General features: G+C 39.7%; 1 protein-coding gene across 2 annotated transcripts in view; it reads left to right on the top strand.

Moving 5' to 3' along the window:
* Nucleotides 1-14,575, top strand: part of LOC124596369 (dyslexia-associated protein KIAA0319-like protein) — a 147,585-nt gene that overhangs the window by 80,910 nt on the left and 52,100 nt on the right. For both annotated transcript variants that reach the window (XM_047135480.1, XM_047135479.1), the window contains exons 8-9: nucleotides 3,612-3,840; nucleotides 11,936-12,164. In XM_047135480.1, coding sequence (XP_046991436.1) covers nucleotides 3,612-3,840; nucleotides 11,936-12,164 — 458 coding nt within the window. The remainder of the gene's footprint in view (nucleotides 1-3,611; nucleotides 3,841-11,935; nucleotides 12,165-14,575) is intronic.

Below are 14,575 nucleotides of genomic sequence, written 5' to 3'. Positions count from 1 at the left end.
GCCCCACTTCCAATTTGTTGTTTCGTTCAACATAGCAGTTGCAGTCAGGCTACCTTTTTATTGCATGACTAGTTTTGGAGGCTTTACAGCTCGATCATCAGGTTCCAGCTACTGTGAACAAGAAAGGAAGGGAATAGTACAAAATGGCGTGAACATATAGCAGGCAGGCCAATTAATCGCAAGGGATCAAATTTACACATATGTGACACATGGGACTGTAACAGAAGATGTTAAGGAAGAGGGAGAGGCACGATGAACATGCAAATTACAAAATAAATCTGATGAACACGCACACTCATGTCTTGGTACAGGGAATGAGGCACCTGCCTCACTGCTAGACAAGGAACAAAATAGTATGCCCAGGTGGCAGGTAAGTAGCGACACTTAAGTGTGCATTTTTGCCATATTTATTTTCTAATTTGCGTGTTAATTGTACCCCTCCCCTTCCCTAAATGTTTTCTGCTGCAGTCCCATGTGTCGTGTAGCCACAAGTCTGATCCTATGTGATTAACTGGCACTCCCGCCATACACCCATGATTTAATAATTCATATTATTAGTGCCATTTATTGTGGCATTACATATGGTTGTTAGAATGTTTATCTCAATTTGTACTGTTCCCTCTTCTCAATGTTCACAGTGGTGACACCTGATGATAGAGCTACAAAACCTCTGAAACTAGTTGTGCAATAAAAAGATACATTAGCTACAACTGAAGTAAATTTTTAATTCACTTATCATGAGTCTCAGTTGTGGACATTCTCCAAACCAGATGGTGTGCAAATTGTTTCATTTATATGTAATGAGACAGTAAAATTCTCATTTTCATCCCAAGTTGTTAACATTTTGGGGAGCCTGTTTTAAATGTTCAGAGGTTTTCTGAAACCACTGTAGTTGAATGCCAAAGCAATTTATCATGAATAACATACAGGAGTGGCGAAAATAAAAGCCAAATTGATTACATATTATGTAGAAGGAAAAATGGTGGGGAGGTGCGAAATACTAAGGTCATATACGGTGAAGGAATAGCAACACAACATAAATTAATTGTAGCAGATTGTGAGATGAAAGTATGTAAAAGACAGAGGCACATAAATCAATGTGAAAGGAAAATTAAGTGGTGGAGATTAAAGGATAAAAAATTGAGAGAGGAGTTTAGTGAAAAAGTACTGGGAAAGGTAAAATTGGCAGAGAGTGTGTAGGAGTGGTGGAAAATAAATAGTGCTGTTATAAGGAAGACTGGGGAGGAAGTGTTTGGGTTAACATCTGGGAAAGGGGTGCCAAAAGATAAGGAAGCATGGTCGTGGAATGAAGAGGTGCAGAAGGTTGTGAAGGAAAAGAAAGATGCTAAGAGGAAGTGGGATATGTCCAGAGGTGCTGAGGATGGGCAAGCATACAAAAGTGCAAAGAAGGAGGCAAAACTAACTGTGGGTAAAGCTAAATCTGAATCAGTAAGGGAGGCATACGAACAACTACAGAAAAATCAGGATATGAGACAACTGATACGGATAGGCAAATCAAGAGATAAAGCTTCTAAGGATCTAACAGCAATAAAACAAATGAAAGATGAAACAGGAATAATTCTGCATGACTATGGAAAAATAATCCAAAGGTGGTTGAATTATTTTGAGAAATTGCTGAATGAAGAAAATGTAAGACTGAAAACTGAGGAAGGAGGGGCAAACGAAGGATTAATGATGGATATAAGTAGAGATGAATTTGAACGGGCAGTTGAAAAGATGAAAAATGGGAAGGCAGTTGGCCGAGACCAGATCCCCGTTGAGGTATGGAAGTGTCTCGGTAAAAAGGGAATTGAGCTCCTTTGGGATTTGATGAAGAAGATTTGCCGACAGGAGGAGATGGCAGACGAGTGAAGAACTAGTGTACTGATCCCAATATTTAAGGGGAAAGGTGATGTGCAGGACTGCAGGAACTATAGAGGTATTAAACTGGTGGCACACACAATGAAAATTTGGGAAAGAGTTATAGAAGCAAGATTACGCAAGGAGACTGTGGTGTGTGAAGAACAGTTTGGGTTCATGCTTGGAAGAGGAACGACTGATGCAATACATGCTTTAAGGTGGATAGTGGAGAGACATGGGGAGCTACAAGCCGATCTACATATGGCTTTCATTGATTTGGAGAAAGCATATGACAGAGTCCCAAGGGACGAAATATGGAGAAGCATGAGAGAGCAGTGTGTGCCAGAGAAGTATGTGAGGTTAGTGAAGGAAATGTACAGAGGAGCAATGACACAGGAGAGAAGTAATGTGGGCATGACAAAGGAGTTTCCAGTAAAAGTAGGGTTACGTCAAGGGTCTGCGCTTAGTTCCTACCTCTTTGACCTGATTATGGATGTGCTGGTGAAAGATGTGAAGAAGGAAGCACTGTGGAATATGATGTTTGCGGATGATGTGGTTCTTTGTGAGCAGAGCATCGACAGACTTGAGGAAAAGCTGGAGGATTGGAGGAAGGCACTAGAAGAAAGAGGGATGAAAATTACAGCAGCACAAAGTCAGAATATTTAGCACTGAAGGATGTGCAGATGAAGTCTTGCAAGATCCAGGATGATGAGCTGAAATCGGTCTGCAAATTTAAATACCTGGGGTCGTATATACAGAGGGATAGAGGACTGGAAAGCGAGACACAACACCGAATAAATTGCGGTTGGAACAACTGGAGGAAAATGAGTAGAGTGTTGTGTGACAAGAAAGTGAGCATTGGGTTGAAAGGGAAAGTGTACAAGTCGGTGGTAAGGCCTGCTATGATATACGGGGCAGAGACATGGCCAATCACAGTAGCCCAGGAAAGGAAGATGGAAGTGGCGGAAATGAGGATGCTGAGGTGGACGTGTGGGGTAACAAGGAAGGACAGGATTAGAAATGAATTTGTTAGAGGAGCTATGAAAGTGGGACCCATGGGGAAAAAGATACAAGAGAACAGACTAAGGTGGTGCGGACACTTAACAGAGAAAAGGGGAAGAGTATATCTGAAACAGAGTTGAAGATATAAAGATTGAAGGAGTAAGAAGGAGAGGAAGACCGAAGATGAGGTGGAAGGATAAGATATCCGGGAGGATGGAAGGGAGAAAGGATGGAAGAAGGAAGAGGCAATGGATAGAAAACTGTGGAGGAGAAGGATCCAGAAGAGCAATACCGACTCTACGTGACGTGGGACAAGGCGAGGATAAAGAAGAAGAAGAAGAAGAAGAAGAAGACTGTAGATGAAGTGTTACTCATGTGTTGTCTGACCCTGTTAAGCTTTCTGTTATTTTTTATCACTGATAGTGATTTATCACCTCAGAATAGTATTAGCATTCTCTGTTACGTAAAATGTAGTAAATTTTTGTTTTTCCCACATGCTTGACCATTATTGGAAAGTTTCAGCTCTATATTGGAAACAGCAAGTTGTAATTTTTGTGTTGTCTTATGTGTAGAATCACTTGGAATATACAGCTCCTCTTCCTAGTTAGAACTTGGTGTTCATCCATTCATAACATTTCATTTTGATATACCTCTATTCAACACACAAAAGGTAGTCTATATGATAAAATTGTATTGTTGTCGTGTACAACATTCTGTGTTACTAAATTTATTTATTTTTCATGTTACAGCAAAACGAATAAATCAACCTCCTGCAGCAATAATTACTCCTCCATCCCAGACTGTGAAGTTGCCTAACACAGGTGCAGTGTTGGATGGTTCAATGAGCAAGGATGATGACCAGATCATTGGCTGGCACTGGGAACTGCAGCAAGGCCCAATTGGCTACCAACCGCACCTTGTGGACACACCTACACTACAACTGGATAATCTTGTTCTTCCAGGAAACTACACATTTAAGTAAGTCGCTGATGCTAAAAGGGTATTTCTGAAGACACAAGTAAATGGCAAACCTCTGATTCCATGAAATGAAGTATAGTAAAATAGTCTTTTCCCTGGGACTTTAACAACATATGCATTCGACACATACATTGAACACATATTTGTCCACCTCTTCCCCCCTCTGTGTCCACCTCATTCTCCCTCTGTCTGACCACCTCATTCTCCCACCTTTATCTCCTCCTCCCTACTCCCTCTGTCTCTCCATCTCTTCCTCACTCTCTTTTTGTCCATTTCCTCCATCCCCTCTCTCTGACCATATATTCCTCCCCTGTTCCTCTGAACATCATCTCCTCCTCCTCTTCCTCCTCATCCTCTCCCCCCCCCCCCCCCCCCCCTCCTGCCCCTTCCTCATGCAATCTCTGCCTCTCCATCTTCCTCTCCCACCTCCACACTACCCTCATACCTACACCTTCCACCTGCCTCATGCATCTCTCCCACCTGCACTCTCTGTTCATTTCCTCCTTTCCTTCACTCTATCCATCCCCTCCTCTATTCATCTCAACCAGTCCCCAGCCATGCTCATTGGGGTGTATAGCCTCTGCAATACAGTTCCGTAAAACAGGCTAATAATACTCCCACAACACACCTGTCATGCAGGACAGGCTACACTTTATGGGCTTGAAAATCATTTATTTGCTTCTCATATACAGGCAACCATACAAAGCAGGTCACTAAAGCCGGCCAATGATATTCCAACCCAACACAACACTCCGGTCATGCAGCGCAGCTTACATATCTGGGCCTGGAAAACTGTTTTTTGTCCCTGACATGAAGGCTGCCCTGCAAAGCCAGTTGATTTGGCAGGCTGATACTTTTCACACATAATATGCCTGTCAATGAAGGGCAGCCTATAGGCCAGGGGCTGGTAAAAACATGATGGTATCTCCACTTCTATTGGAGCTAGGAGGCAATTAAGCCCCACAGTGCTGATACTCATGAGGTCTGCTGTTTCTGTGCCAGATTTGATTGAAATCAATCCTGGACATACACACGTACGTTGTGCTTTATGTATGTAGTTAAATTAAATTACTGACTTGTGAGGTCATGCACGTCATCTTGAAATATGTGTATAGATAGAGAAAAATATATGTTCAGAAATCAAAGGTTCAGTTATGGAAAATTGGATAGAAATATGTGTTCACCAAACCAGCAACCAGCAGGCACTTGTAAAAGACAGAAATATCTAAGGTTTCAAGACTGAGAAGTTCCTTCTCTCATATTTTTAAGATGAGTGAGGAAACAAGATCTTATTTTCATGAAGACACTGTGTTTGCCACGTCAAGATGGCCGACACCAAGTTAGGATGGAATAAAAATTAATAGTTCAGGTCAGCAAATGAGATTCTGAGAAGTAAGAAGTTAGAGGAATGCTGCAGCTGAAATGATTGTTTTGTAAATCTGAAATTGGGAAAGGGGATATTTTAAGTAAAAATAGAAAAAAAATACATAATTTAGAGCACAGAAATGAAAACAGAGAAGTGATAAATGAAATGATGGACACAACACAAAAAGTCGCATTAAGCAAACAATAAAAGTATGAAGAATATGACAGTGAGGAAAAAAAAGATAGGAAAACACAAGAGATCAAGAGTCAGACCAGACAAGAGGTGAAAACCAAACACCAAAAATTCATGGGTCACCAAGAACCAACTGAGCAGGGTGACACGCAGGTTAGCACACTGGACTCACATTTGGGAGGACAACGGCTCTAATCCCCATCCAGCTATCCAGATTTAGGTTTTCCATGATTTCCTTAAATTGCTTAAGACAAATGCCTGGATGGTTCCTGTGAAAGAGCATTGCCAATTTCTTTCTCCATCCTTCCCTAATCCAAATGTGTGCTCCGTGCCTAATGATCTCATTGTTGATGGGATGTCAGACACTAATCTTCCTTCCATTTTACCAAAAACCAAACATACATGGGGTGCCAAGATCCCATTTGTGAAAAGTTGAGTGTTGCGAAAAATGCTTTCTTCTCCATTCTATAAATTGAAATCTTGTTCAGTAGCAGAGTATTGTGATAGAAAAATATACTCTGTTTCCATATGCACGTGCTGAACAGCTGAAGGTTATCATTCCAATAAGACAAAATGTGTCTGTATCATTAAGTATATATCATATTTTTCCTTATTTTCATTGTGAAACAGTGCATGTCATTCTCAGCGAAAGAATCTTACAATCATTCATTTAAAAATTTCCATGGTTCAAATTCAAATTTCAGTGCAACTCTGGCAAATTTTGACTAGTTTGTATTGCAGCTCCAATTAATCTCCACTACGACTTTCAGCAGCTGTTACCAGCAACGAAGCAGCTGACTGTTGCCCTAAGAAGTCTACAGTTTTTATTATTATTGTTTTACAAAACTGCTGGTGAATTACTGTAATGTCTTTTGAAACTAAACTGTACTGTGAATGATACTGTGGCAATGAATTGGCCTTTTTCTTATACCAAAATTAGTATCAATTTTCCTTTGAAACACACTCATGAGTGTGGTGCCCAGGGAGAAAAATATTCTCACTGTATGAATGTAATACGAAATCAAAATGATGAAATTTGTAAATACACCAATATTCAGTCACAGTGACAACTTACGTCTGTTAAGGTATAGGTAGTAGAAGCATCTAAAAGATGGGGTGGACAGACAAAATTCTGGTTATGCGATGACATGAAAGTAGCCAATAAGCTGTTAGGATATAATACCATTTCAAGATTATCACAGATGACTTCCTTGTTACCAATATATTAGATCAGCATATGCTGTAAAGAATGCCTGACCTATAGCAAAAATATAGAAATATCAAGGAAAAATAAACCAAAATATGAAAAGTGCCATACCTTAACTCCTTACATAAAAATATCATTGACAATGTTGTTGTTGTTGTTGTTGTGGTCTTCAGTCCTGAGACTGATTTGATGTAGCTCTCCATGCTTCTCTAATCTGTGCAAGCTTCTTCATCTCCCAGTACCTACTGCAACATACGTCCTCCTGAATCTGCTTATTGTATTCATCTCTTGGTCTCCCTCTACGATTTTTACGCTCCATGCTGCCCTCCAATACTAAATTGGTGATCCCTTGATGCCTCAGAACATGTCCTACCAACTAATCCCTTCTTCTAGTCAAGTTGTGGCACAAACTTCTCTTCTCCCCAATTCTATTCAATACACCCTCATTAGTTATGTGATCTATCCATCTAATATTCATCCTTCTTCTGTAGCACCACATTTCGAAAGCTTCTATTCTCTTCTTGTCCAAACTATTTATCGTCCATGTTTCACTTCCATACATGGTTACACTCCAATCAAATACTTTCAGAAATGTCTTCCTGACACTTAAATCTATACTCAATGTTAACAAATATCTCTTCTTCAGAAAGGCTTTCCTTGCCATTGCCAGTCTACGTTTTATATCCTCTCTACTTCGACCATCATCAGTTATTTTGCTCCCCAAATAGCAAAACTCCTTTACTACTTTAAGTGTCTCATTTCCTAATCTAATTCCCTCAGCATTACCTGACTTAATTTGACTACATTTCATTATTCTCGTTTTGCTTTTGTTGATGTTCATCTTATATCCTACCTTCAAGACACTATCCATTCCGTTCAACTGCTCTTCCAAGTCCTTTGCTGTCTCTGACAGAATTACAGTGTCATCGGCGAACCTCAAAGTTTTTATTTCTTCTCCATGGATTTTAATACCTACTCCGAATTTTTCTTTTGTTTCCTTTACTGCTTGCTCAATAAACAGATTGAATAACATCGGGGAGAGGCTACAACCCTGTCTCACTCCCTTCCCAACCGCTACTTCCCTTTCATGCCCCTCGACTCTTAACTGCCATCTGATTTCTGTACAAATTGTAAATAGCCTTTCCCTCCCTGTATTTTATCCCTGCCACCTTTAGAATTTGAAAGAGTATTCCAGTCAACATTGTCAAAAGCTTTCTCTAAGTCTACAAATGCTAGAAATGTAGGTTTGCCTTTCCTTAATCTATTTTCTAATACAAGCCATAGGGTCAGTATTGCCTCACGTGTTCCGACATTTCTACGGAATCCAAACTGATCATCCCCGAGGTCGGCTTCTACCAGTTTTTCCATTCGTCTGTAAAGAATTCGCGTTAGTATTTTGCAGCTGTGACTTATTAAACTGATAGTACGGTAATTTTCACATCTGTCTACACCTACTTTCTTTGGGATTGGAATTATTATATTCTTCTTGAAGTCTGAGGGTATTTCGCCTGTCTCATACATCTTGCTCACCAGATGGTAGAGTTTTGTCAGGACTGGTTCTCCCAAGGCCGTCAGTAGTTCCAATGGAACATTGTCTACTCCCGGGACCTTGTTTCAACTGAGGTCTTTCAGTGCTCTGTCAAACTCTTCACGCAGTATCGTATCTCCAATTTCATCTTCATCTACATCCTCTTCCATTTCCATAACATTGTCCTCAAGTAAATCGCCCTTGTATAGACCCTCTACATACTCCTTCCACCTTTCTGCTTTCTCTTCTTTGCTTAGAACTGGGTTTCCATCTGAGCTCTTGATATTCATACAAGTGGTTCTGTTTTCTCCAAAGGTCTCTTTAATTTTCCTGTAGGCTGCATCTTGGCCCTAGTGAGATAAGCCTCTACATCCTTACATTTGTCCTCTAGCCATCCCTGCTTATCCATTTTGCACTTCCTGTCGATCTCATTTACTGCATCTTCATATTTTCTCCTTTCATCAGTTAAATTCAATATTTCTTCTGTTACCCAAGGATTTCTACTAGCCCTAGTCTTTTTACCTACTTGATCCTCTGCTGCCTTCACTACTTCATCTCTGAAAGCTTCCCATTCTTCTTCTACTGTATTTCTTTCCCCCATTCCTGTCAATTGTTCCCTTATGCTCTCTCTGAAACTCTGTACAACCTCTGGTTCTTTCAGTTTATCCAGGTCCCATCTCCTTAAATTCCCACCTTTTTGCAGTTTCTTCAGTTTTAATCTACTGTTCATAACCAATAGATTGTGGTCAGAGTCCACATCTGCCCCTGGAAATGTCTTACAATTTAAAACCTGGTTCCTAAATCTCTGTCTTACCATTATATAATCTATCTGATACCTTCTAGTATCTCCAGGATTCTTCCATGTATATAACCCTCTTTTATGATTCGTGAACCAAGTGTTAGCTATGATTAAGTTATGCTCTGTGCAAAATTCTACCAGACGGCTTCCTCTTTCATTTCTTCCCCCCAATCCATATTCACCTACTACGTTTCCTACTCTCGAATTCCAGCTACCCATGACTATTAAATTTTCGCCTCCCTTTACTACCTGAATAATTTCTTTTATCTCATCATAATTTCATCATCATCTGCAGAGCTAGTTGGCATATAAACTTGTACTACTGTAGTAGGCATGGACTTCGTGTCTATCTTGGCCACAAAATGTGTTCACTATGCTGTTTGTAGTAGCTTACCTGCACTCCTGTTTTTTTTTATTCATTATTAAACCTACTCCTGCATTACCCCTATTTGATTTTGTATTTATAACCCTGTATTCACCTGACCAGAAGTCTTGTTCCTCCTGCCACCGAACTTCACTAATTCCCACTATATCTAAATTTAACCTGTCCATTTCCCTTTTTAAATTTTCTAATCTACCTGCCCGATTAAGGGCTCTGACATTCCACACTCCGATCCGTAGAAAGCCAGTTTTCTTTCTTCTGATAACGATGTCCTCTTGAGTAGTCTCCGGCCGGAGATCTGAATGGGGCACTATTTTATCTCCGGAATATTTTACCCAAGAGGACGCCATCACCATTTAACCATACAATAAAGCTGCATGCCCTTGGGAAAAATTACGGCTGTAGTTTCCCCTTTCTTTCAGCCGTTCGCAGTACCAGCACAGCAAGGCCATTTTGGTTAGAGTCTAAGGCCAGATCAGTCAATCATCCAGACTGTTGCCCTTGCAACTACTGAAAAGGCTGCTGCCCCTCTTCAGGAACCACACGTTTGCCTGGCCTCTCAACAGATACCTCTCTGTTGTGGTTGCACCTACGGTACGGCCATCTGTATCCCTGAGGCATACAAGCCTCCCCATCAACGGCAAGGTCCGTGGTTCATGGGGGGATCAATATTAACCTCAAGAAACAGTCTATCATTGCTCTTCCTGTATTAAAAAAGGCCAATGCTGCCAAATCTCTACATTATTTGAGATCCAGTTAGTATTTTAGCTGACAGTTGTGGCTCCAATATTGGAAAAATAATGTTAGTGTACTTGTATTATGGATTTATACATAGAAAATTTCAGACTAAACCTGACCTGGAATTTCATAGTTGTTGAAAGACAGAGGATTAAAATATGGAAAATGTTTCAAGTCTAAAGAAGAAAACAAAAGCAGTGCTCTAACTTGGTTACCATATCATTCTTAGCCTTAAAGTTTGTGATCTGTGTAACACAAATCCAGTTGATTTCTATCTGGCTGATCTACAATTCCTCAGTGGTGATACTTGAGCTCATTCACTATCATTCACATTGTGCTCAAAGCATAGCTCACTTTATCTTTTGCCATTTTGTCTGGCCTTCGGTACGCTGTCCATTTTTTCCCTATTCGGTAATGTCATTTTTCTGTGCCAGTTTGCGTTGTACATGTCTAAGCTTCTCAATGTATCATCTTACTCCTACCTGAACTTACCTGTGCCTTATTTGACGTTTCCTTTTCTTTTTAATAGTGTTGACTCATTTTCATGTGCTGTTGTATTCTTCATATTCCGTATGGAAATTCAGCATTCATATACCTTATGAACTATTGGCAAACTTGTCTCTTTGGTTTCCCACGAACCCTGTACTAAAACCTGCAAGTTTGTTTGTGTGTGTGTGTGTTTGTGTGTGTGTGTGTGTGTGTGTGTGTGTGTGTGTGCGCGCTGAGCCCACTGGTTCTTCATCCTTGTCTGTTGCAAGACTTCTACCCAATTTCTTTTTCCTCCATCTCATTTCAGATCTACTTAAGCCTTATAGTCTTTGTCATTGTCTTTGTATTTATGGTTCTCATTCAGAAAGTTCTTTCAGCTATCATCTTTCTTGATGTTCTGAGAAGATCCAGTTTTTCTTAATGCTTCATTAAACTTAACAAGAGTTTGTTCCCTTGAAGCAATTTAGATTAATTGTGCTCTCCATTGCCTGACTTTTAAGTAGGTTTATTGGTATCACACTGTCCAGCCAGTGAATACAAATGAGGTTTTTTTACCTCAGAGTTTGCTTTCAGGTTACTCCTGATGAGATGACTTTGGTAGTTCTTTCTAACGTGGAGTTGAAAAGCTTTTCACACTCTTTATTTTTCAGAAATTTAATTCCTCTTCCACTTTCAGCTGTGTTAACTAGGATTTACTTGTAAACATAGGCATTGGTCTTTGCTGGCTGTTATACACAGAGCACGGAACAAAGTCTCCCCTCCCCACCTCCCCTTGTTGTTTACTGCTTTGTTTCTTACCTATCAGTTGTGAAATAGCACCAAAGTTTCTGGTCCAATCGTGCTACAGTTTTTTCATTGCAGTGTGCATATTATCGTAACTTTATCTGAAACAGAAATCTGCACACGCCAAGAGAAAATGTGAAAATGCAGTGGACGGTGACACAAAAAGTACTGAAATTTCTGTTGTTCAGGGATAACTATTCATACAAAATAAGAGTAGATGTGAAGGAAAAGAGTTATGCCAGTTGTGCAGGATAGATGAGTTATTCAGAACAAGGGCTTCCCAAAGAATGTGTGAAGCAATAAGGGAGGGTTTTCTCATCTTTCTGGTAGATAAAACAGCTCTCAGACCTTGTGAACTTCTATTCTTTTCGTTATCATTATCTACTGTTTTTCCAGTTTTTTGGTAAGTACATTGCTTGAACTTTCATTATTTGTATTTTATGAATTTCTTTATTCCAACAACACTAACAAATAAAAAGTACATTTTGGACACATATGACGACATTTTCGTATGAAACTTTTTACAAAAGAATGTGATATTGTGTTTTAATATTGTTAACCTTGATGTGTGAGTGCTCAAATAACATAACCAGGTAAAACTTTTACAACAGGTTGACTGTTGAGGACTCTGACCATGCAGTGAATTCAACCACAGCAAATATAACAGTTTTGAAAGTAACTGATTATCCACCAGAGGCAAATGCTGGTCAGGATATAATAATCTATCTCCCACATAACAACCTCACTTTGAATGGGAACCTGAGTACTGATGACCGGGGGATTGCAAGTTGGGAGTGGACAAAGAGTCCCACTGATCAAAATAAGGCTGTGGATATGCAGGTTAGTGAACTCCATTTACTCTTGATACTTTCTAAATGAAGAAGATGAAGCCAACAGACAGAAATATAATTGCTTTTTAACACAGCTTTTTTATGGGAATTTGAAGACACGTTTAATCACTTTCAGCACATAATGACTACTGATACCAAGGAAATAGCTAAGATACCTGTCCTCACAATCATGTGAGCATCTGAAAAGAGAAGTTTCTATAGCAGCAAAAGGGTAGGGAGTGTAATCTAAACTAACTGACACTATCATCCTGTATGACACTGGTGTGACAAGTGGCAGATGCTTCTTCATTGTACATAAAATTTGTAGGCACCATTAACTGCAACTTTAGAAACTTGAGCCCCCTTCTTTTTCTTCAAGCAACTTCTCAGTGGTACTGAAAAGGCCGTGTTAATTACATTTTTGCACTAACAAGGAGAAAACCCATGCTGTACCAGGGTGTATACGACCCGGGAGATCCAGGAAAAACCCAGAGTTTTTCCATCCGGGAGAAAAGGGGGAAAAACCCGGGAATTATTATAATTCTGGGAATTTTTCATTGTTTTGGTTTTCAGTTAGATTTTTGTAATTTTGGCTGGTAAGAACCAACATTCTAACAGAGGATTTTAACGTATCCCATTAATACTGAATAGTACTGCAGCAATAAAACATTAATGAGAGAAAAAAAAGAAAATGAAACTTAAAACAACAAATTGCCTCTGATGAGTGTGGCTTCACAACTGTTTCATTAGATTCATTTGAGCAGTTGCGAGCAGGCTCAAGCACATGCGCAGTTGAATTGCGTATGAGTAGTACCTTCTCCCGTTCCTGGCTACAGAAGTGTGGCTGTTAGCTGCATAAGCAATAGCAGCAAGCAGTCAGATGCTACCCTGAAACATTTTACTGGCACGCCCAAGCTGCCAGATTGAAGCGTGTGCAACAGGCCCAGATCTAGGGGGTGGGGGGAAAACGAGTGTATCTGTCCCAGGCTGCAATATCAGTGGGGGGGGGGGGGGGGGGGATTCACCAAATTCATATTCTTGAGGGAAAAAACCTTGTTTTACAAAGCTCATAGCGTCCAGTGCACATTGGCATCGATTACTCATACAATTTTGAAATGCATCCCTGTTGGTTTTTGAACATTTTTGAACACATTCTAAGTTGATTTCTGAATGAATCATAAGTTGATTTTTGAATGCATGCGTAGTGTAGGTGATGTCTCTGCCAGGGGAATCCCTGTTGCCTCTAGAAATAAACTTTCCTGCAGACAAAAGGGGATGGGGCTATACGAGCTTAGCAGAATGCCAATCGCTGCATGTTTATGTGGTTGACTGGGCTTGCGAATGATCACTGTTGTTATAATTACTAGTGAAAGCCATAGATTCAAACTACCAGAGAAGGAAAAAATGACTAACAGAAATAACAGGTAAGAAAGATTACGTCTTATCTTCTCAGTGTACCCCAAAAAATGACATTTTGACAGAAAGTTTTTGGCCAGACCGCTACACCAGTAAGGGCCAGATGTACAATAACCGGATAGCAGGCGTTTAAGTTCTATTCTGGGAGTAGTGCAGAAAACGAGTTGTATGAACAGGTAATAACACCTGACCAGAGAATAAATGCAGGATAACTAAACCGGTGATGGTGGCGGACTTAGTGACATTAACCGGAGAATAAGTTTTGACACTGGCAGGAATAGTTACAGAATTAGTGCTGGCAAGATTGTTTGTTAGGACAAGGAAGGAGAAGAAATGGTTGTAGAAGAATGTGAAGATTTTAAATTTATATAAAAATTTCGTACTACTACTTTTCGATCTCATGCTTGAGAAGCTGGAGCATATAAATGAAATGGGAAACTATTTTCTTACATAAAGCTTTTTGCTTGTAGTAGGCCTAATAGGCATATGATATTGGTATTTCGTGAATTATATTCTGTCGTGTCATAAAAATGACCATTTGTTCCAAAACAATCTCGTTTATTTGGTTTGTATTACAATCACTGCAGTATTAGGCAAGCATATTTCATTTTATCTAGCAGACAGTGACAAAATACACGAAATCAGCTCAAGAAACCACACCAGTCTTGGGTACTATTTGTATTAACAGCTTTTTCAGTATCAGACGACATTTCGTTTTTTCATGTAGCAAAACATTTGACAAACTTTGATAAGGTAATAGATTCTTTTCCAGAGAGGAAAGCACGCCATGTAAAGCTGTTGCAAGATTAGAGAGAAAAAAATGCTAGGACTTAAGGATTGAAGAAATGTGTACTGTCTTGCTTGTCTCTTGTCTTTACTGGTTTTATGTATCCTATATTTAATTTTGTGCCACACAAAACAGCAAGTTATTAACTAATAGGCAATAAAGAGTGCAAATTTTCTGAAGCGTTGTTGTTCTCCTGGTTACAAATAATCCCATCCAGT

The sequence above is a fragment of the Schistocerca americana genome, chromosome 2 (assembly GCF_021461395.2).
Source record: "Schistocerca americana isolate TAMUIC-IGC-003095 chromosome 2, iqSchAmer2.1, whole genome shotgun sequence".
NCBI classification, from domain to species: Eukaryota; Metazoa; Arthropoda; class Insecta; order Orthoptera; family Acrididae; genus Schistocerca; species Schistocerca americana.
This window is presented reverse-complemented; position numbering and strand designations above follow the sequence as displayed.